The sequence below is a fragment of the Corvus brachyrhynchos genome, unplaced genomic scaffold, assembly GCF_000691975.1.
Source record: "Corvus brachyrhynchos isolate BGI_N302 unplaced genomic scaffold, ASM69197v1 scaffold48, whole genome shotgun sequence".
NCBI lineage: Eukaryota > Metazoa > Chordata > Aves > Passeriformes > Corvidae > Corvus > Corvus brachyrhynchos.
In genome coordinates this window covers 365,653-386,646 of record NW_008240027.1, presented here as the reverse complement: position 1 = coordinate 386,646, position 20,994 = coordinate 365,653, and the positions used below count along the sequence as shown (strand labels likewise).

At 37.4% G+C, this 20,994-nt stretch overlaps 1 protein-coding gene across 5 annotated transcripts in view; it reads right to left on the bottom strand.

The window, feature by feature from the left end:
• Window positions 1–4,784: 4,784 nt before the first annotated feature.
• EPS15 (epidermal growth factor receptor pathway substrate 15) overlaps window positions 4,785–20,994 on the bottom strand; it is a 66,093-nt gene continuing 49,883 nt past the window's right edge. For 3 of the 5 annotated variants that reach the window (XM_017743541.1, XM_017743542.1, XM_008640747.2), the window contains 12 exons: window positions 19,873–20,034; window positions 19,033–19,230; window positions 16,954–17,151; window positions 16,320–16,394; window positions 15,891–15,981; window positions 14,573–14,608; window positions 13,615–13,751; window positions 11,932–12,001; window positions 10,661–10,737; window positions 10,004–10,166; window positions 7,108–7,286; window positions 4,785–5,261 (listed from right to left, as the gene is read on the bottom strand). In XM_017743541.1, coding sequence (XP_017599030.1) covers window positions 5,115–5,261; window positions 7,108–7,286; window positions 10,004–10,166; window positions 10,661–10,737; window positions 11,932–12,001; window positions 13,615–13,751; window positions 14,573–14,608; window positions 15,891–15,981; window positions 16,320–16,394; window positions 16,954–17,151; window positions 19,033–19,230; window positions 19,873–20,034 — 1,533 coding nt within the window. In that variant the 3' untranslated portion in view covers window positions 4,785–5,114. Of the gene's footprint in view, window positions 5,262–6,502; window positions 6,540–7,107; window positions 7,287–10,003; window positions 10,167–10,660; window positions 10,738–11,931; window positions 12,002–13,614; window positions 13,752–14,572; window positions 14,609–15,890; window positions 15,982–16,319; window positions 16,395–16,953; window positions 17,152–19,032; window positions 19,231–19,872; window positions 20,035–20,994 lie in introns of all 5 variants that reach the window. The other 2 variants (XM_017743543.1, XM_017743544.1) reach the window with 2 other exon arrangements.

Sequence of the window (20,994 nt, the reverse complement as noted above, 5' to 3'; positions counted from 1 at the left end):
GAATGGGAGGGGATGGAATGGGACGGGATTATAGCCCGGGGTTACGGTCCCACCGCAGCGCTCGGGCGGGACCCGGGCGTGTCGCTCCGCACCGGCGCGAAAGACTCCGGGAACGGCCGAGAGGAGCGCGGGCACCCCTACTGTGTGCTGGAATTGGAGTCATTAATTCCGCTCGAGAAAAAACATGAGGAAAACATAAGTCATCTTTCGCCAAGTTTTCAATTAGGTGCACTCTGCACCTGCTGCCAAGGCAGCGTTTGCCAGGGTGCGGCTGTCTACCCCCAGCCCAGGGGTCTGTGAGGTGTACCACGGGAGTAACACCCCACAGGGTTCACACCTCAGATGGAACAGGTTATGAACAAATTACATAAATAAATAATTAGATCTAAATAATTAAATTCTTTAATTTGTTCATTAACATAAAATTCATAAACAAAATAAATATTTAAAATTTTAACTTGCCTCTTCCATTAAAGGAAACCAAACCCATTGAAATTGTGAATAGATGTGCGATACTGGAAAAAAATTGCATTACTTTGGCCACTATCTATATTATAATTATATCAAACACGCAGCTTCAGGGTTACAAGGATAACAGTTCAGAAAAGATTAACAGAAGAAAGGAGCCTGTGAAAGGAAATGAACAAGGCAAAGGTATACACAGCCAAGGGAGTGGCAGGACAAACAGAAGGACTGGGTTGACATAAAGAAACAATGGGCACATTAACGGGAACAGTGGGTGTATAAGGTTAAAAAAAGAAAGAATTTATTAGCTGCACACCAACAATGTGGCTCGTGATGTGAGGAACAAGGGGTGGGTGGCAGGACGGGCTCACGCTCCAGTGCTCAGGGTGCAGCTGCTCCGAGAGAGGAACCCAGACATCCAATGATCGAAGGATGAGTCCTCCGTCTGACAGCAGCCAAGCAGTCATGATTGTCTTCACTAAATCAAACATTTTAGCTCACTGAGGGATAGCATAAGCAGTTGTGACAAGCACCTTCCCAGAGCTATTTTGGCACAAATGCAAGCCTACGTTTTCCAGCATAAGATACCTGTTTACATACATTTCATTTTTTGAATTGTGAGGCTCGTACATTCCAGCTCAGTGTGTTCACAATGAAACGAGATTTCTGCACTTCAGCCCATTTTCAGTAGCCAGTCCTAGCTAACTTAAAGAACATTTTTATTAATAATCACCCCAGAATATACTCTAAATTGCTTTTTACAACTTTTAGAATTTTATGTTGTAGGGACAAAGTTGAAAAAGCTAAAACAGAAGGACAAATCCAAGCATAATATTGTATGTTTGAGAACAGTTGTGCTTTTAATATCTGACTGTAAAATAAAATAAAAATTTAAGTTAAATGGATAGCATATTAAGGAAAATTAGAGAATTTAAATATACGAGTTTAACATTCAACAAGTATTTTACCTGCAGTTTTCAGGATTCAGGGTCAGTGGTTTGAACCTCAACCAAGTTATTTATTCTGTAAAAGTTATTACTGAATATGGTATGAGATGTGTACTCCAAAATCCTCAGAACTGTTTGGAACTCAAAGACCCTAATTTTAAAAATAAGGAGGTATTAGCAGAGCTTCATTAAGCATTAAAAAAACTTCTACAAGGATTTAAAAACCCACTGAGTCTTTTAAAATTACTTTTTTCAGTGTAAGTGACCACACCTGTTCATGTAGCATCTCAGAAGAGACTGCATTCTACGGAAAACAATCCTAAAGACCTTCTGGCTTTGCATACAAAAATTTCAATGCTACATAGTCTCAACAGAACAAACAATAAGTCTGGCCACACAGGAAGATCAGTCTAAGTGGATCAGGATGAGTCTGTCAGATGCAAACCTGAGACAGCTGACAAACTGCAGAAGTGTTACAGGATCTCTTGCTGGGACAGACCTCTGAAGTCAAAGGTAAGAATTTCTCCCTCTATTACCAGCAAACTAAATCCTCAAATATCTTGTTTAAAACAGCACTTCTATTAAATTCTTAATCTATTTCCAGTTATTTGTATAGTCCTTTATAGGAGTGCAACTGGCTGCTTATACCAACAGAGAAAACACCTCATAATATCTCTCCTATCAACAGGATACACACAAGTAAAATGGAATAAAATTCCTTCTACTCTCCACAAGGTTGTCTCTCCAGATTACCGGAGTTATGTAATAATTATGAGACCTGTTATCACTTACAGAACAGGAAATGGCTTAGCATTAAGTGGTTTGTCCATACTCACTTATTAAATCAGCAAGAGATAACTAGAAAAAATATCCTGACCTCCTGAACGCACATCCAAACAATGCAGCATTTTCCCCCTCTATCAGCAGATCACCTGCTCTAAAAACTACTGCTCTTTGGTTTTGGTTAAAATCAAAGGTCCAGGCAGCTCCAGATGTCTCCATTTTCACACAACAGGAATTCTGGAAGCACTCTGAGCAATGAATGGGAATGCAAATGGGGTTATTTACGTATGTTTTGCTATTCATGTTTCTTTAAAGACCTTGTGGATGAAAATTACTTGTTTCAGGATATTACTGACTGATGGCTTGTCAGCTGACAAATGACAAGTTCCTTCCTACTTTTTCTGGAATAACACTATGCTGTCTTCCCCCCCTTCCTCTTTACTTCTGTCCCTTTCCTAATTTAAGCCTCAGAGGTCCTTGCAAACACAACTCTGCAGATAATTCAAGAGTTCGGTAACACTCACATGGGCAATGAAACTCCACTCTACCTACCAGAAGGGCAAGCTTCAAACTTGCATCAAAAAAGATCTTTAATTTGGGAAAATGACTGTCTTCTTCATTCCGATAAGAAAAAATGGATGCATCTAAAAGCCAACCTTCATGTTTGCTCTAATTAACAACGGAATTAAATTGAAGAGTATTCACTTATTATACAGAATTCTGTAACAAGAAAACATAGTAGTTGCCAATGTTTTGAACAAATATGTTACTTTCCCAATCTTACTCTCTGTGTTATCTAAACACAGTATCATCTAAATTACCATTCTGTCAGTATTGCAAAAACAAAAACATGAGGTTTCCCATCCATGCCCACAATGACTTTGAAGATTCAGGATAAAGTGCGACTAAAACACTCCAATACCGAAGTACTAACGTTGCTAAATATTCAGATTCTGAAACAGCCAATTTAAACTTAAGTAGGTCAATGAAACTGTTGAGAAGTTACTGGGGAAATAACACGAGACACCACAATTCTGACACTGGATGTGTCAGATTTTTTTTTTTTCTGTGAAGGTGACCCATGGCAGGTGGGTCAGGTGGCAAAGGCCACAGAAACCAGACTACAGTCAGAACACCTCATACTGAAGTGCACTCACCCAATGCTTTACATCTCACAGCACCCTCCTGGAAAAACAGGCAAACAGTTCACATTTATGTACTTAAACTTTATTTCTTCATAATTACAGGCTATTGTTAGAATTTTTAAACAAAAGGGAAGTCTATAAATAGAGGCTAATCCCACCTGAACAAGTTGTTTAAAAAAAACCAAACCAAACAGTTAAAACTTCATAAAGTAATGCCATTTAGCTCACAGCAGTGGTTTGTTGGTAGTCTGAGTAAAAGTCCTATAGTCAGAGTCAGTAACATGAAATGTAACATCAAATGACTCAAAACTTTAAATTCCATAAAGGAAAGCAGGAATATATATATAATATATACATATAATATTGTGTTGGTCCACTGAGTATACATTTTTAACAAAAGATAAGAAACTATGTAATCCAGTTAAGCATATGATTTGCAAGATTAGTGTACACTCATTATAAAGATGTATAAGATAAGTTATAACTATTCAATACTTGCAAAATTTTAAGTTACTTTTTTTGAGCAGGTGTTTAAATGCTCATCTCCCAGTGCAAAAGAAAAACCATCCCAGTCAGGTTACTCATTTTTTTTTCCTGAAAAATTGAAAACCCTCAAACTCATGCAACAGCAGCATTGACAGGTAATGGGAAGAGCTTAAATATACTGAAGCATGGCTGAGTTCTCCCCCTTTGCCCCAGTGCTGTGTGTTGAAACACTTCAATTTCTCAAAAGAAATACCACAGGTTAAAAGTGCAAGAAAAAAAACCCTTGTAGATGTTTATGCTGCTGCCATCCATTTTTCTTAGATAGGGCATAAGATTAATTCTTTTTGGAATTATTTTAATGAAACTGATTTTCCAAATAGAATTCTTTTAAAATGAACAATAAGTTATTTTCATTAAGTTATTTTCATTAACATTCTATCAATCCTACTCTGACTCAGTGACCATTCAGAAATCATTCAGTTTAAGGTGCAACTATCAGTTGGCATTCAATAAATTACATATACAGAAAACAACTGTGGTTAAAAAAAAAATAGAAATCAGACTACCTGTTTTTTCTTTCTATTCTCAATCCTATTTCAAATGGAACTTATTAACTTGCCAGTTCAGCTGCATATTTCACAGGCAAAAGTGGCTCAAATAGCAGTGGGGTCTCACAATTTGACAGTCACCTTAGCCAACAGCAAATGCACATGAATCTTCAGCTTAATTGCTTTATAAAACAAAATAACAGGTCTGTCTTAAAACCTATGACCATGCAAGATGAAGATTATGTTAAATCCAACATAAAATCTTCAACGAGGAGAAAAAAAATCTATACGCATATATGTAGAAGAAAGCACTCCACAACTCTGGCATTACTAAAACCTCTTTAGAAGGATAAAAGGTTTCCAGTGACTAACTGCTTGATGGGAGACAGTCCACCATGACAGAATAATTGCTGTGTTCACTTTATGCTCAATTACCAACTGCTGATAGATTACAGTCAAACCCCAATCTCTCCATTTGCATTTTAAACTGATTTGCTTTCAGCTGGGAAAAGTACTTTGTTCTCCTGAAAACTTGAGAGAAACTGAATGCTAAACTTAACAGTTATTCAAACAATAACCAAAAGGATTGAATTTAGCAGAAACATTCACATCACTTTCAGAAATTTAAAACCTTTCATAGTTTCTTGTATATATGCATTTTATGATTAACATTTAAATAGGTTAGGTACTCAGGAAAAGGGACATAACAGTTTACGTAAGATAAAATCTTATTCTAAACTTCATGCTTCTGATATTTCAGATTTACTGAGTGCAATAGCCAGTTCCAAGTCTTCTTGCTCTTGCTGTTTTAATCTTGCCAATCTTTCTTTCTCTTCTCTCTCACTTTCTCTCTTAGCCCATTCAATCATGTCTTCCTCAGTAGAATACTGCATTTCAAAAAGACAAAATAAACCAGATTAATAATACAATGATAATTTTTACTGTCCAAATGCTCAGTTTAAGGGAGAATTAGTTTTTCAACAATTGCACATATTCTAGTCTTCAAATATTACTTGTTTTGTAGTTGTAATAGACTAAGATTGGCTTCATCTAAGATTTAACTACTAAGAAGTGCACTGAAGCCATCAAACTGATGTATTTTAATGAAATATGCCATGTTTCAAATTATAGTATTAAGTTTCAAAAACATTACTGAGCAGAAAGTGCTATAATTCAAATATATTTTATTTTGGATAAAAAACACTCTATACAAGAAAATCTGAATTTTCTTGTATAGCACACTCCTATTGACACTGTAGGCCATCCAGATTTACCCTGCCTTCATTAGGGATGACTTTTCCAAGTGACAATGACTGCAAAAATTTAGCTGTGAACTGTTTCTGAATGTGTAGATGAAAAATATTGCCAAGAAGCAGCAAAATAATAAGGTAGCTGTAGAGTTAGAAGGCTGGTAGTAATACAGAGAAAGGTCAGCATGATATGAGAGGGGAAAAAGGAACAGATTATTTCCATGTATATTGATGAGAACTGACAGTGAACTAAATACCTCTGGCACAATGATTATGAATCAGAGACAGTTAAGGGTATTATCTTCAATAAAATACAAAAGATTATGCTAAAGTTTCTTTCTAGTAAACATGCAGAAAAATTAAGAGGTAGGTGAAGTCCTGGTCCTCACGGATGTCCCAGCATTAGCTGAAAGGGTTAGAGGTTAGAGACTCCAGGTCTCTGCTTTGAGCTGCTGCTTTGGGAAATAAAAGCAGAAACACCTGAGTTTTCTCCATAGTGCACTCAGTACTTTCAGTAATTGCAGCTGGAAAAGAATACTTTTTCCTTCATAAAGATAATAAACATTTTTGCCACTCCTCCAAACTGGCTTCTCAGACCCCCTAACTACTACCACAGATGGATAACCACATTTCAGAAGTTACCATGCTACAAGACACACCAACCAGTGCAAGTCTACTTTGAGAGCCTGACAGTCCTTAGTTTACCTCAATCAAGCACGTAGTTTATTAGGCCTGAACAGAAAAAGAGCAGTATGGACAAGATACTGTAAATGCAAATTGCATTTAACAGGTATCAGGCTTGAAAGTGAGATGATGCCTTTCAAAACTTCTACTTGCAAAAGCTCAAAAGAAAAAATAATATATAGGCATGCACAAACCTTTAGATTTGCTTCTACTGCTTGGACACCACGACTTCTATGAAATGAATTCTGGTTATAAAGAGACACTTACTACTTTTTACTTCATTGTGCATAAGTCTGGAATTCACTAACCATTCAAAACTCATCAAATTATATTTCATTAACATACACTGTTATGAGGCTGTTTATCAATATTTTAGTACATTAAAACTATGACCAAACAGTTCAGTGACAGTTAAATTAAAACCACATTTTGGTTTATTTTTAATTGAATAGTTAACAGTGTGCTCGTTATAGATTTATAATTTCAATTTGCTGCACACATTGATAAAATGGATAATCCCTAGGACATAGATATTTCTGAAATCCTCTTTTCTAAAAGCTAGGAGGCCTCCACAAAAAAAGGCATAAACCCAATGCAATTTAAACGTTAACTACAGCATTTTGCAGCATTTTGGTTTAGGACAGCCTCAGCTGCAAATGTAAACACTGTTTTGAGTGGAAGCAATATCCCTTTCATACACGGGATATGTTTTAATAATTTAAATTAGACTGAAGACTTCAGTGTGAACATTTCAAAGCTGCCGTTATACTGAAACAAATGTAAAAAGTGTTTTACTCACAGTACTGAAGTTTGCAAAATTGTTGGGGTCAGCCTCTTTACTGATGCTGGTGGGAGCAAATGGATCAGAGAATAGATCTGCTTCTTGTTCTTTGGGAATGTCTGGGGTGGGGAAAGGCTGAAATGGATCGCTCGGTTTAAAGGAATCTGAAGAGTCTATTTGATTGATAGGTCTTTTCCCTTAGATTAAAATGAATTTAAAATGAATTTAAGATAGCAGGTAATAACATGCCAAAACTAGTTTAAAAAAAAACCCATTCAAAAGCTACTTTGAACACAACCTCTTCCCACAAACTAGTGGAGCTGTAGCTTCAGAGGAAGGGTTGCCAATTGAAAAAATGAGGGTGCAGCCCACACTTTCTGAAAGGGTAATCAGGTAAAAAGGAACACATGTATGTTAATGAGTCAGGAACACAGTTATATATTAATGAACTATTTTGGAAAGAGAATTGCTAACAGTTTTGAGCACCTATTCTGTCAGCACAGTATTGTTTTCTGGTTATCAACTGCCTTTGATCATTCCAGCAAGGCTCTTTTATTATTTGTTTGAATCAAGTTAACACAGTTTTTACTCAGAGATCAGAAATACATTACACTTGTAAGTGTTCAAAACACCATATCCTCTCACTATGCTAAGACTAGGAATTTCTGCAGTTTAGAACAAGGAGTATGATAACAGACAATCACAGGCTGAGCTGTTTTATTAACACTTGCCAAAGTAGTTGCAAATAAACAGAATTAGGGACAAACAACCACTTATCTTGTTGGGTTTTTTCAGCTTAACCCCAGCCAACTTTCAACACCTTTGAGGACATTAACCCAAATACTTTCAGGAACAGCTGAGCTGAATTTCATCCCACCATTCCCTTTGTACGTTACTGTTTACACAAGAGTTTTCAGTGCAGTATTTTGAATTCTACTACCCAGGTTCTGCAAGTGGTTCCACACTTGCAGTGGCTGTATTTTAAAACTTGCTTCTGTTTCCATTTCAGATTAAAACTGCGGAATTGAACCAAAGCTTATTACTTCATATATCACTACTGAAAACTAGTCTAAAAATTATTTTGTAAGAGCAAAAGAGATTCTCATCTGGCCATGATTTAGAGATTTGGAGAATCTGTTCCCATCCCCTTGGGAACATATGATTTACTTAGACACTTCCCAGATAACCCTTCTATCTCTCTCACTGATGATGTTCTATCTATGTATCACTGATGACAATATTGTGGCTGCCCCATCCCTGGGAAGTGTTCAAGGCCAGGTTGGATGGGACTTTGAGCAACCTGCTCTAGTGGAAGGTGTCCCTGCCCATGGCAGGGGGTTGGAACTGAATGATCTTTAAGGTCCCTTCTAACCCAAACCATTCTATGATTCTACAATTCTGTTACTTGAAAACAATGCTTGCCTATTTCTTAAAATATGTGGGAGAAGCAGCTCCAAGTAACATCCAGGGAATTTTATTTTTGCATGGGAAGGGTTAATAATTGTAAGAATATAAAATACAAAATCACCAAATCTTCCTGAAAATCAAGAAATAAGGGTGCTTATCAGTAGAGAGGCAACAAATTCAGAGGCAACAGCCCTTCTACACATTTTCCAATAGAGAGAAGAATTAAAAGAAAGATTGTTGGATATTTCTTTGAAAAAGCATTCTATTGTTTCAAATCAGACCAAGGGAGTCATTAAAAATAATTACATTTAAGTACCTCAAATTTTATTTCCATTAGGAAAATAATTAAATGGGAATGGTTATCAAGATAACCACATTTTTAACCGTGCATATCAAATCAGCCTATTTTTTTCAAGTCATCTGTTGCTAAGGATGCTGCTGTTTCACCCCTAGAAGCTTGTATTCCAAAAGTGCACCATGTCACAGCCACTCCCACACAATCAAGTCAGAAATCCTTTTTATGTTTAAATAAGGACCAACACCAAACATTCCAATACCATCACTTGCCATGTCAGCTGTTTCAATGTTATTTACAATGGAAATTATTACTTGCAAGGCATTAGCATGAACCAGATCTCACACCAACATTAGAAATTAAACAGCTGAGTTTAAACTTCAGCATGAGCACTCCTGTATCTACTGTGTTCCCATTCTTTTGAGGAAAAGATGAATACATGTTTAAGTTTCATGCCAGAGTTTTTCAAAACACCTTAAGACTCATCCATATAGTGTAACAGTGAAAAAAATGATGCAGTAGAGTTCATAAAGACAACGAAACAGAGGACAGAAAATTTTAAAGGAATACTAGAAATATATTTTCCTATGTTTGCAAAAAAAATGAGAGTGAGGAGTCTGTTGTAACATGGTCTTGTTGCAACCACAAGAAGGTGTTGTTATCCATGCTAATCATAGCTTTTTCTGGAAAGCAGAGTGGTTTGTGCCATGGAGCATCCCTCAGGACTCCTCTACCACTGAGGAGAAAACAGCCCAGGGAACTTAGGTTTATTACTGTTACTGCTACAAAGCTCTGGCAAGGCCACCTAGAAAAAGTTAACCTGAAAACCTGAGCCAGTCATTTAACCCTATTTAATTCATTTTGCATTTGTGTCTGCAATGTATAAAACACACTAAATTCTCGCTTTAAGCATAATTTAATTCAAGATTCACAGCGTATCACATTAGTAACCATTTAATTTGCAGCTATGCTGTGTTCTTGCACACATTTCTAATAAGTCTTTTCTCCTGTTTTCTAAATCCTTTGTCTCTTCAAACTATGATCCCAAACACCATGCCAAACTTAACTCTGAGGAAACGACCAAGAGATCAGGAATGGACTTGCTCCACATCTTGCTCATTCATTTTAAATTCAGACCCTTCGCCCTCCCCTCATAATTACTGTCTCTCTGCCAACATGAAGCTGCTGATTGTTACCAGTGTCAGCTCTTACCAGGTGGTGGTGGACAGGGCCTGGTGGGAGTTCCTGTCTTAGGGGGCAGTGCAGGAGGAACATCCTCATTTTTAGCGGGTGGTTCCTCAAATAAGTTTTTAGTTATGGTGACATTGCTGACAGAGCCTGACGTGGAAGAGCTAAAGGGATCCTCATTGTTGGCCTTCAACAAAGAAAACAGCAACACACACATTTTCAGTGCAGTGCTACTAGACATTCTCTTCAATAATACAGTATTAAATCAGAACTGAAAGTTTGGACTAAGACTAAAGAAAAGACTTTTGTTTGTTTTTACACATATCCACATACTACAGAAGATTGAACAGAAAGAAAAATCAGGAATGGCTACTGTTACAGCACTATAAAGTTGAAAGCAGTTAAACAGGAAAAGTAATACTTTTGCTGCTAAACACAGCAAATTTAAAAATAAATAGGTAAATTATAGTATCACTGGAAATAGAGAGAAAATACTTATGAAGCTGAAAAGATTGCATTCTTCACAGAATCGCAGGACAATCTGCTATCAAGACCTCTTTTTCAAGCAAGTCAGCCATTATAAATGTTTAGTAGTGGCAAAACTGTAATGAAGCTGAGTAAGCTCTGTCTTGTCACTGCAGTTTCATGCATTTTCTGTGAGTAGCAGCAGCTTCATGTTACCTTTGACAGAGTGCTGAAGTCAGCAAAGCCACCTTCAAAGGATTCGCTTCCAAATAGGGAGGCAAAGGGGTCTGTAGCTAAATACAAATCAAGCAAAGAATAAGATTAAAAGTTAAATATGAAAGACTGAAAAGAAAAATCCCACTACAAAATAGCAACTATTACATATTTTGCAACATAAACTAATTCAAGTGAAGTATTTTATGAGGTGAGCACTTCAAGTTTTAAGTAGCTTTTTCAAAAACTCTTAAGTGTCAACTTCCAGTTAAGAATAATAAATCTCCTGAACAGGAAGTAATTCAAAAGAAATACTGATATTATGTTTTCCTACATTAAAAAAAGTGAAATTCCACTGAAAATATCAAATAAGCATACTACTGGAAATGTTCTACTGAGATACATGTATGTATACACACAGAGGTGTTTTGTGTGCATACACCCATAAATATACATATACAGACATATATATATTTATGTGTATATATATGAACATGAACCAGAGCTCTTTTCTGACTGCAGACCCACTTGTGGAATCAAGTATCTGAACCTCATATCATCCCAGTCTAATTCAACAGTACGCTTTCATTCTCATGTGCCTAAAATTTGTGAAAACTGCTACTCTACTGTAGAGCAAGAAGTGCCATAACTCACTTCTGCATCTCTAAAAACCACCATTTTCCCCCTACAATTAAAATGAACAGGTTTACAATACAAAATCACACATGGATTCCTGTTTTGGATTATCACTTGTCAGTGCAGTTTAGGAAAACAGGAGTTAAGAGCCTTCCCTAGAACATATTTAGCCCTCACATGAGAGAGGGTCACAGAAGGAGCAAACTTGAGCAGGAAAAAATCTCAATGAAGTAGTTACTCTATTCCACATCTACTCTTGTAGTACAGAGCTATCCTGATGTTACTTAGAAAGTAACATGATATCTCAGAAAACAACTCTAATGGGAAGCAGTACCAACAACTCAAATAGTCCAAACGCTTAGATCAGGATATTGTCCCAGTTTTAGGTAAAGCAGAGGAACAGTTCTTGTGGAATCAATCTTCAGTGATACACACTACAGATAAAGAGTCAGTTTTGGTTTATAAAATTCACCCCTGGAAACAGGCACCTTATGTCACACTTTATAGGAAAATTCAGAAAACATGGGAAATCCCTAAAATGCTCTGTTGTAAATTCAGTTAAAAAACTAGAAATTAAAGCAAGGAAAAGCAAATAAAAATAAAACTCAAGAAACTTGATATGTATAATCTACTTTTACCTAGATCATTTGATGTAGTAACAGTGGTTCCACCAGGAGCAAAAGGGTCATTCTTCTTTGATATCTCTGTCTAAAATAAAAAATTCCTTTGGAGGGAAATTTGTTTTTCAGCTTAAAAGATTCTTCAATCTAAGAATACAGTCACGATTTATTTTAGTTTAGAAGTTTTAAGATAACACATTCTGGAAATAGCTTTTATCAGCATCAGTAAACAAGTCTGTCAATAGAAACTCCTCCTCTCTGTTTTGATTAATACTTTGGAAGGATGGAAAAAAGGTACAACATGTGCAACATACTTGGTAATAGCTAATGCAACAGTCAAGAGTATCTACCACTCATTTTGGTCTCAGATTTCTACAAGCAGAGCTATCTTCAGGAAACTATAACTACAAGATTCCAACACTCCAGAGATGTGTGGTAAAGCATTTAGGATGAAAGCATAATTTCAGAAGTACAGATCTCAAGAATCCACTGCTAATCCCACACCACAGCTCTGGCCTCCCTTTTTTTTCCTTCCTTTGGACTGTAATAAGACCAAGAATTGGTTATATTAGAACATCAAGACTTTGAAAAGGATACTGTGCCAAGTATTAGAGATTGTAAAAACCTAATTTTTAAGGCTGGAGGTGTAGACTGTGGTGTGTAATATGACCCTGAGACCTGCACAACGTGCACACCATGGGGATGGGCAGGACCACCACTGTCAGGTGCAGTGGTTTCTCACTCTCTTGGCTGCTGTGGGTGCACCTCAGGCACACCCTACAGCCACTTAACTTGCTTCTTAATCCACATGTATCTTTGAGACTTATATATGTCTATGCAGATTCTATGCACACACAAAGCTGGAAGTAAGGCATGAACAGAAACAGCACTGAAAAGGAAACAAGATGGCAAAAGAATGGAGACAAACTTAATGACATGAAGAATTACAACTGCTTAAATTGTCTTTTGTCTATCAGCTTTAAATATTACACATTCAACAAGTTCTAGTGTACACCAGAGAGGGTTTTATGCCCAACTCTACCTTCTTAAAGGCTCAAGACTATTCAATAACTGCTTGTTTATAATGTGAGCAACTAAAAGTTACGCTGAAGTACATTTGAAAGAGGTACATTAAGTAGGAATCTCCACATTATGAGAGAGCTTTGATGATTCTTATTAAAAAAACCCCAAAACACAATAAAACCTAAACATACACCTACAGAACAATTTGTCTTTTCTGAGGGGAAACCCCATACACCACATCAGATTTCAGATAAGAAAGAGCACATACTTCTTGATGCTATAGAGTGTGGAGGCAAAAATCAAGTGTCTCAACTAAACTTGGTGAGGTTTATCCTGCGTTTCTTTCAGCTAACTAAGTTCCACCAACTAATAGAGCTTAAGTCATTATTGTTAAATAATGACAGAGCTTAAGTCATCACTGTCAAATGCTCTTAGCTGTGAAGCAATGAAGATCCACAATGAAATTATTTTAAAATGTTTTTGTTTTTACTTCTATTTCATCTGTGACTATTTCTGGAAAATAGGACACAAAAAAGACAAGACAGAGCCAGGGGATCAGACATAACCTTTGTATGATTTCTGAATATCAATTCTTTAAAGCATGTCTAAATGTGAAAAATAGGTTATTTTGTCCAAATCATACATACAAAGCAGTAAAAGGTGTGACACCAAACTTACTGTGGTATTATTACTGTTGTCTGTAGAGCTAAATGGATCAGTGCCAGCAGTCACAAAAGGGTCGGTGGAGGATTGTTTGAAGAAAGAGTCAGCTGCAAAAGGGTCTGAGCCTTTGAAGGGATCACCACCAAAGGGATCTAAAAAGTAAATGTCCTTAACATTTCTGCTTGCTTTACTTAGCTCATATCCTAAAAACTGAACAATATATCGCTTTTTTCATAGTGCTACAAAGTGACATGTTTAAGGCCAAGGACCTTTAAAGCATGAAATTCACCTGTGAATAATTTGTATTCTTTGATTCAAAACATCAGACAAGCCAACATTTTCTGCACTTCATGAAACAGTAGTTCCAGAATCATCTCAGCATATAGGTTCTTTAACCAAGTCCCCTAAAAATGGAGCATTTTACAGAACTTATTGTTTCTAAGATCTCTCCTGCCCTCCTCTCCTGCACTCCCCAAGCTCAATTGATGTTTCTTATTTGGCAGTATCTTACTATTGCTTTCCCACTGTTATTTAGCTTTTTTGCCACCAGTAACTCCATTCAGGCCCAAGCAAACAATGCAATGACATTGCCTATACAGTCAGTCTAAATAGAGACTTCCCACCTTTTCAATACTTGATTCTAAAGGAAGTTGGTAAGTTAAGAGCCTTTAAAAGAGCACAGTCCTACTACCTTGCATATAAAACAGGCACCAAGAGTTTGAGGCCTTCTGTTCACCACCTTCACATACTTAAATTCCAACCAAGGAACTTCCAACAAGAGCAAAGTTCACTGGCAATGGACTTCTCTGAAAAGCCGTAACACAAGTGGCCAGATGCTAATGCCACATATATCCTATAATGACTTTTTGTGGCATTTCCACTTACTTTTCTCCTCTGAAAGTGGTGACACTTCTCCCCACTAGCAAGAACCATTTAGAAAAACGAGCACATTACAAGTTATAAAGTTACTTACCAATTTTTCCAAAAGGGTCATCTTTGAAGGGATCATCTGTTCAAAAGAAAAGCAAATATTCATTAAGCAACTTATTACCATCATGAAACACACACAAAAGCAGCCATCTCCAAGCTGCATTTCCATTGGCTGTTGTCCACAAACACCCACATTATGCAGTATTACCACTGCAGTAATCCAGGCCAGCTACTGAGACGAGTCCCAGATTTGTTTAATTGTCACAGACACTGTGGATGATAGCTCCTAAGTGTTTACTTCACTACTGGATGCATGATACCAAGTCATTTCTACTTCCTCATGTAAATCTGAGAGACAGATACTCTGTCTCTTAGATGTAGGTATCTACCCCGAATATACTGAGTGCTCAAAGCCCTAAAGTTTGGCTCTTAACAGACAGACCTTTTCTCTTCTGAAAGAAAGGCATTGTCAAGTGCTGTAAGAACACTTCAATATAAACAAAAATCAAGCAGGATCTACACAGAAACATTCAAGCTGTTTTAAATTAGTTTAATTTATTCATTAAAAATATTGAATCTGCACTGACATTCTTTCAGAAGCCAAGTGATCTGAAACAAATTTAGGTTATTTTCCTTTCAAAGCAATGCAAGCTAAATTGATCAGGCCATGTTGATCTGAAAGCATGTTAAATCATATTAATGTGGCTGAAAACATCTGCTTCAGCAGTTAACTCAAATTAACTCCCCTTCCCCAACTGGCTCCATATAGGCAGATCATTCCATCCATAAAACATAAGAGCAGAGCAACACCATTCGTCAATGGCAAGTTCTTAAAATAAAGCCCAGCACTTCCACAAGATGAACAGATGGTGCAGTTCCACATTACCTTGTTCTGAGAGCCAAACTCACCAGAAGTAGGCCACAGCCATTCATTCTGAACCACTCACACCCTCCCCACAGCACAACCCAGAGAACCCTCCACTGACCTGTTTGTGGATTGGGGCTGTAAATCAGATTAGTGACACCACATGTATCACAAGTATGCCCACACATTTACAGCCAAAATGCCACCAGGGCAGGGGCAGGGAGGGGCTGGGTAAGAGACATGCTCAGGAAGAGCAATGAGGGAAAGGAGCAATTTTCAGAATTCATTAGGAAATCCAGATCAAGGAAGGAGAAACATCCCGGAACTCTCATTTCTATCACTTCTATTTTTGTAATGCTATTGGCTCCACACTCCTGTCACTCACACATCTTCAGATTTATTCTATAAAGAGCAGTCTCAAGGTGCAGATGAGTCTGACGTGCTCACACAAGACCCGTTTCTGCAAATCTGTACTTAGACACAAATGATTACTTACTGCCAACAAAAGGGTCAGACTGGAAGAACTCTAAGCTGGCTTCAGAAACTAGATCAGGCAACGGATGAGATTCAGCATCAAATGGATCTTCCTGGGCAATGCAGACATAGAGAAACGTATTAAATTTTTAAGACTTGCAAGGATGGAAAGCACTTATGACATCTCCTGTTACCATTCAGTAGTTTCTTAAACCTTAAAGCAAAGAGACAGCTGGAATTCTATATAATTCATCAATGGAGATCCAAAATATTTTTCAACAACCTGCCTGCTACATGAGACGAAATGTTTTCAAGACATCACACTAAATAAAACCAGTAAGAAGAGACAATTATTCTTATACTGTTATATGACCATCATGCAAGCCTGAAACAGTTTAACCAGGGTTTTTTTTAACCTACTTTTTCCTCCCCCAAACTTGAACAAACTCACTTTTTTAGTAACAGTCGCAGCTGGGGTCTCTTTCTCTTCTCCAACAGAGACTGCTGTTTCAGGACTATTCCTTATCTGTACAGGGATAAAAGCAATTCACCATAAATAAGTAAATAAAAGACTGCACAATAAAATTTTAAGTTTTAAATAGAATTACAGAATACACTAAAGCATACTTTAAGAGGTTCATACTTATTATAGCACATACTTTAGTGTTCCATAAACCCTGAAAAATTTTAAAAAAATAAATCAATCACGAATCAACTGAGACATAAGGAGGAACATTTAAAGCAAGACAGTTTTAGATTTTCTGTACTTTTCCTTATTCTGCTCTCATTGCACCAAATGCAGACAGCTGCTCTCCTTTAATGTTAATTCTGCTATTCAATTTATGATATTTTGCTTTGGAAATAAATACAGACAAAATGTTATTGCCACTTTCCAGGCAAGCTAAAATTACCCCCTTTTCTGCTTATGAACTTTCAGATATGTGGAAACACAGTCCCTCAGAAAAACACCCATAAATTTCAGTTGTGCAAGTGTTTAAAAACATAATCAATCTTAGTACATTCTTAACTTATTCCAATTTCACAGCTGCAATGCATCGTGATCAAGCAGGCAAAACACTACTCACTGGAGACACACTGTTTGTTTGTTCCTCTTCTGCTATACTTTCCCTCTCAGCATTGTCATTAAGGTTTGCAGTTTCACTGCTGCTGTTGCTAAGACTAGAATGATCCACAGTTCCATTAACAAGTGTATTATGGGGCTGAGAGTGCCAACTAAATTGGTTATTTTCCAGTTCTTTCAGCTCAAGAAGCTTCGTCTGCACCTGTGAACAGAAATAAATGTATTTGCATCAGTATGGCAGCACATGGAAGCCAGTAAATATGGCCATCCCTTCCTAAATACAAGGTGGGTGATACATGTCTGAAAATCTTATTTAGAAAAACAAATATAATAAAAACCTGTTCTGTCAATCAAAGGGTGAAATTTGAGAGATAAGCAGAAATCCTATTTAGCAGAAGTGCAGAGTGGTTGAAGGACACCTTTTGCCAAGGAAGAAGACTGTCACTGGCAATACCAAGACTTGTTGTTACTCAAACTCATGAGAAAAGTTGCAAATGTTTCAGGGGTTTTTTGTTTGTTTAGTTTTACTGGGGAGTTTTGGTTGGGGGTTTTTTTCTTATTTTTATTTTGGGTTGGGGTTTTTTGTGTGTGTGTGTGTGGTTTGGGTTTTTTTCCTAAATTATGTATTTGCAATTTCCTTAAAATTAAAAAGGCTGCTTTATCAGAATTCTCATCTTCTGAGAAGGAACATTACAATTTCATTATCTCCCACATGACTTCTGAAGTCTACAAAAGCCAAGTCATGTTCCTAAGCAGACACTTATATCAATATGTTATTATTTCAGCAATATTAATTATTAGTTAATTAGTGCCTTACAGCAAATATTTACAACCAATCTGCCAGTTATGACAGAATTACTGGAGCTGGCAGGTTATGCAAAAGGATAAGCTTAGTTCAGATATTTGGGTGCCTAAATCCCACTGAACTCTGCTACATCAGTCACCTAATAGAGTTCTCAGGGTGTCAGCAAAGACACCACCAGGTGTCTTTCAAATTAACTGACCTCAGACCAGCCACTGGATAATCTCGCCTAAAGCACCAAAGCACCTACTGTTCCTTATTTGTGAGTCAAGAGCAATAAAATCAGGAGTACTGTTATAAAACCTAGTAAAAAAATGTCAGTGGTACAGTCAAGCATAACCACTCGTATTATCAGTCTCAAATCTGTTCATGGCAAGCACCTCTTGCCATATAAAAACACTGAAACAGTATAACCTTCTCTCTAGCTGTGATGAAATGATGAAAAAATCCACTTGTTTACTTCTCAGTTTCTAAACTAAAAGCCATATTTTAAAATTATGAATGTTACAAGACTCATTAGCAAGTTACAGATGTAAATTGTGTGAAATGACCACCCCAAAAGTCAGCCATTTCTAGGGTTCTAAGGCAGGATTTTGCCTTTTGTTTTCAACTTGGTATCAGTGTTAGTGGCTCATACATAACACAGCTGGCAACAGGGAAGGAGAACCATGAGGGAAGGGTGTGCAAGTTCATGCATCACTGAAGTAATAACAAATCACTGATAACAGAGAGAAACTGAAAATGTTCCGTGCAACAGCAGCCACCTCAAAGCACAGGGCTTGAAAACCAATGCAGACAGCTCTCTGCTTCTCAGTGTCTAATCTCAACTCAATTTCTTCTTACATCCACCTTACTTCCCCCCTTCAACAATGCACTAAGTAAATGCTATCAGTAATTTTATATCAACTTCACATCAATTAAGGAATTGTGAGAGCGTGCCCCAGGCCACGACTGAGGATGAAAACCTAAATAACTACTGGACACAGAGAATTTAAGTCTGCAACATCCATTTTTCATTCATTACATTATGACAAATTATCCATAGAGTATAATAAATTAATCCCTTTAATTAATAAACTTGGAGAAAGACCATGAAGTATGACTTAAGTCTGCCTCTAAAAATCCTAACAACTACTAGCACAGAACATATGTGTACGTAACTAAAGACATGAGCAAACAGTGAAGAAAAAAGGAAACAACGCCTTCCCCTTAAGACAAACCACATTAATGTTTGCCAGCTCAAAATATTTTTGGGGGGGTGGGTCTTTCACACTGCCTTACTGAATTGATTTCCTGTTGTGAATCCTGCAGATGTTGCTGAAGAGGTCCCAGCTGTGCTTTCCCAGACTCTATGCAATGCTCAAGCTCTGCAGTTTCTTGCTGCAGGCGACTCAGCTCCTCTTGGGCTTTGGTCAGTTCATCCTCATATGCTGAAATCTTTGATTCCTGACTTGTTATTTCAGCCTTCAGCATGGCAATCTAAAGCATGAATAACATTTCAAGTTAAAAAAAAAAGCCAAACCAACAAAAAACCCACACCCAAAAACCCAAACAACATTTTCAAACACAACCAAATACTATTATTTATGATCAGAAAAAGGAAAAATATCTCACAGCTATTGCAGAGATTATAGATCATACTGAATGAACCGTTAATTCTCTACTGGTGTCAGTAAGAACAGATTATTTTAGCTGCTCTTCTGACCAACAGAGGTATTTCTAGTATTGAAAAGATAATTTCAGACATTAAAGAAATACAATAGCTTTATGTTAGAAAAAAATTACCTAAGATGATATATTTTTAACCACTAAGAAATCAGTCCCAGTAATTAAGTGTTTCTAACTACATTTATATGGTATTATAAAATTTTGCTAACTGTTTGCTCTAAACCTCATTTGTGTGCAAGTACATCTCAATATGTTTGTTGACACACTGGTTCTAAATTAGGAACAATGAAGTGAGTGATGTATTTCCTATGCTCTGTCAGTCACAAAACCTTGACACTCAGGCTATTTATTCATTAAAGCTTTTTCTCCTGCCCCAACAACTGTAACTCTGCAAGGCCAAGTTCTTTAAGACAAGGCATTTGTTCTTCCAAGGGCCTTGGCCACCAGACTTACCAAATGGGCCTCCTCTGCACATTTCTGCCTGATGTCATTAAGTTGTTCTTCCAACTTGGCCTTCTGCTCATCAAGATCATTAAGGGTTTCCTGTGCTTCCTGTTTCTGAGCCTGCAGCTTTTGCAGATTACTGCTCTCCCGCTTTACTTCATCCTGGAGATCCTGAAATAAAACACATCAGCTTTACATTTGTTCCCTCTCTCCCCCTAACCACTGAATTCCACAGTGCTAACCCAGATTTCAAAGTATCAACAAATTATCTTCCAGAAGCTGGCAGGGATACCAGACAAGCAACTCTCCTCAGATTCTAATTCAATGACATAAAAATAATCAGGTTGTTTGTGTTTGCTTTTCTTCAGTAAAACAAATCTCACTGAAGTATTGAGATCATGCACCAACACATGGATTAACTGTTTTCCTTACAGAAAGCTCAGGGTTTCATTTTGAATTTATAAGTTGTCTTTATTCAGGCTGCTACACTGTCTCTGTCCTATGTTTTAGCACTATATTTTACTGAGTTTCTTATTCAGAACATGGACCTGTTGGAGCAAGTCCAGAGGAGTTCATGAAGATGGTCAGAGGGCTAGAGCAGCACCTCTGCTACCAAGACAGGCTGAGACAGATGGGATTGTTCACCTGGAGAAGTGAAGGCTCCAGGGAGACTTTAAAGCCCCTTCCAGGAACTAAAAGAGGTTTACAATAAAGTTGGAAAGGATCTTTTTATCAGGGCATGGAGTTACAGGACACAAGGGAATGGCTTCACACTGACAGAGGGCAGGTTTGGATAGGATATTAGTAAAAAATCCTTCCCTGTGAGGGTGGTGAGGCCCTGGCACAGGTTGCCCAGAGAGGCTGTGGGTACCCCATTCCTGGAAGTGTTCAAGCCAGGTTGGACGGGGCTTGGAGCAACCTGGAATAGTGGAAGGTGTCCCTGCCCATGGCAGGGGGTTGGAACAAGATGGGCTTTGAGGCTCCTTCCAACCCAAACCATTCTGTGATTCTCTGATAATAGAAATTCTTTATTCTGCTCCTTTCCCCTTCAAAACCACATGGCCAAAAATAAGAACTGTTTTTTGGAGCATGGTGAAAGACCATTAACCCAAATGCACTGCCTCCTAGGGC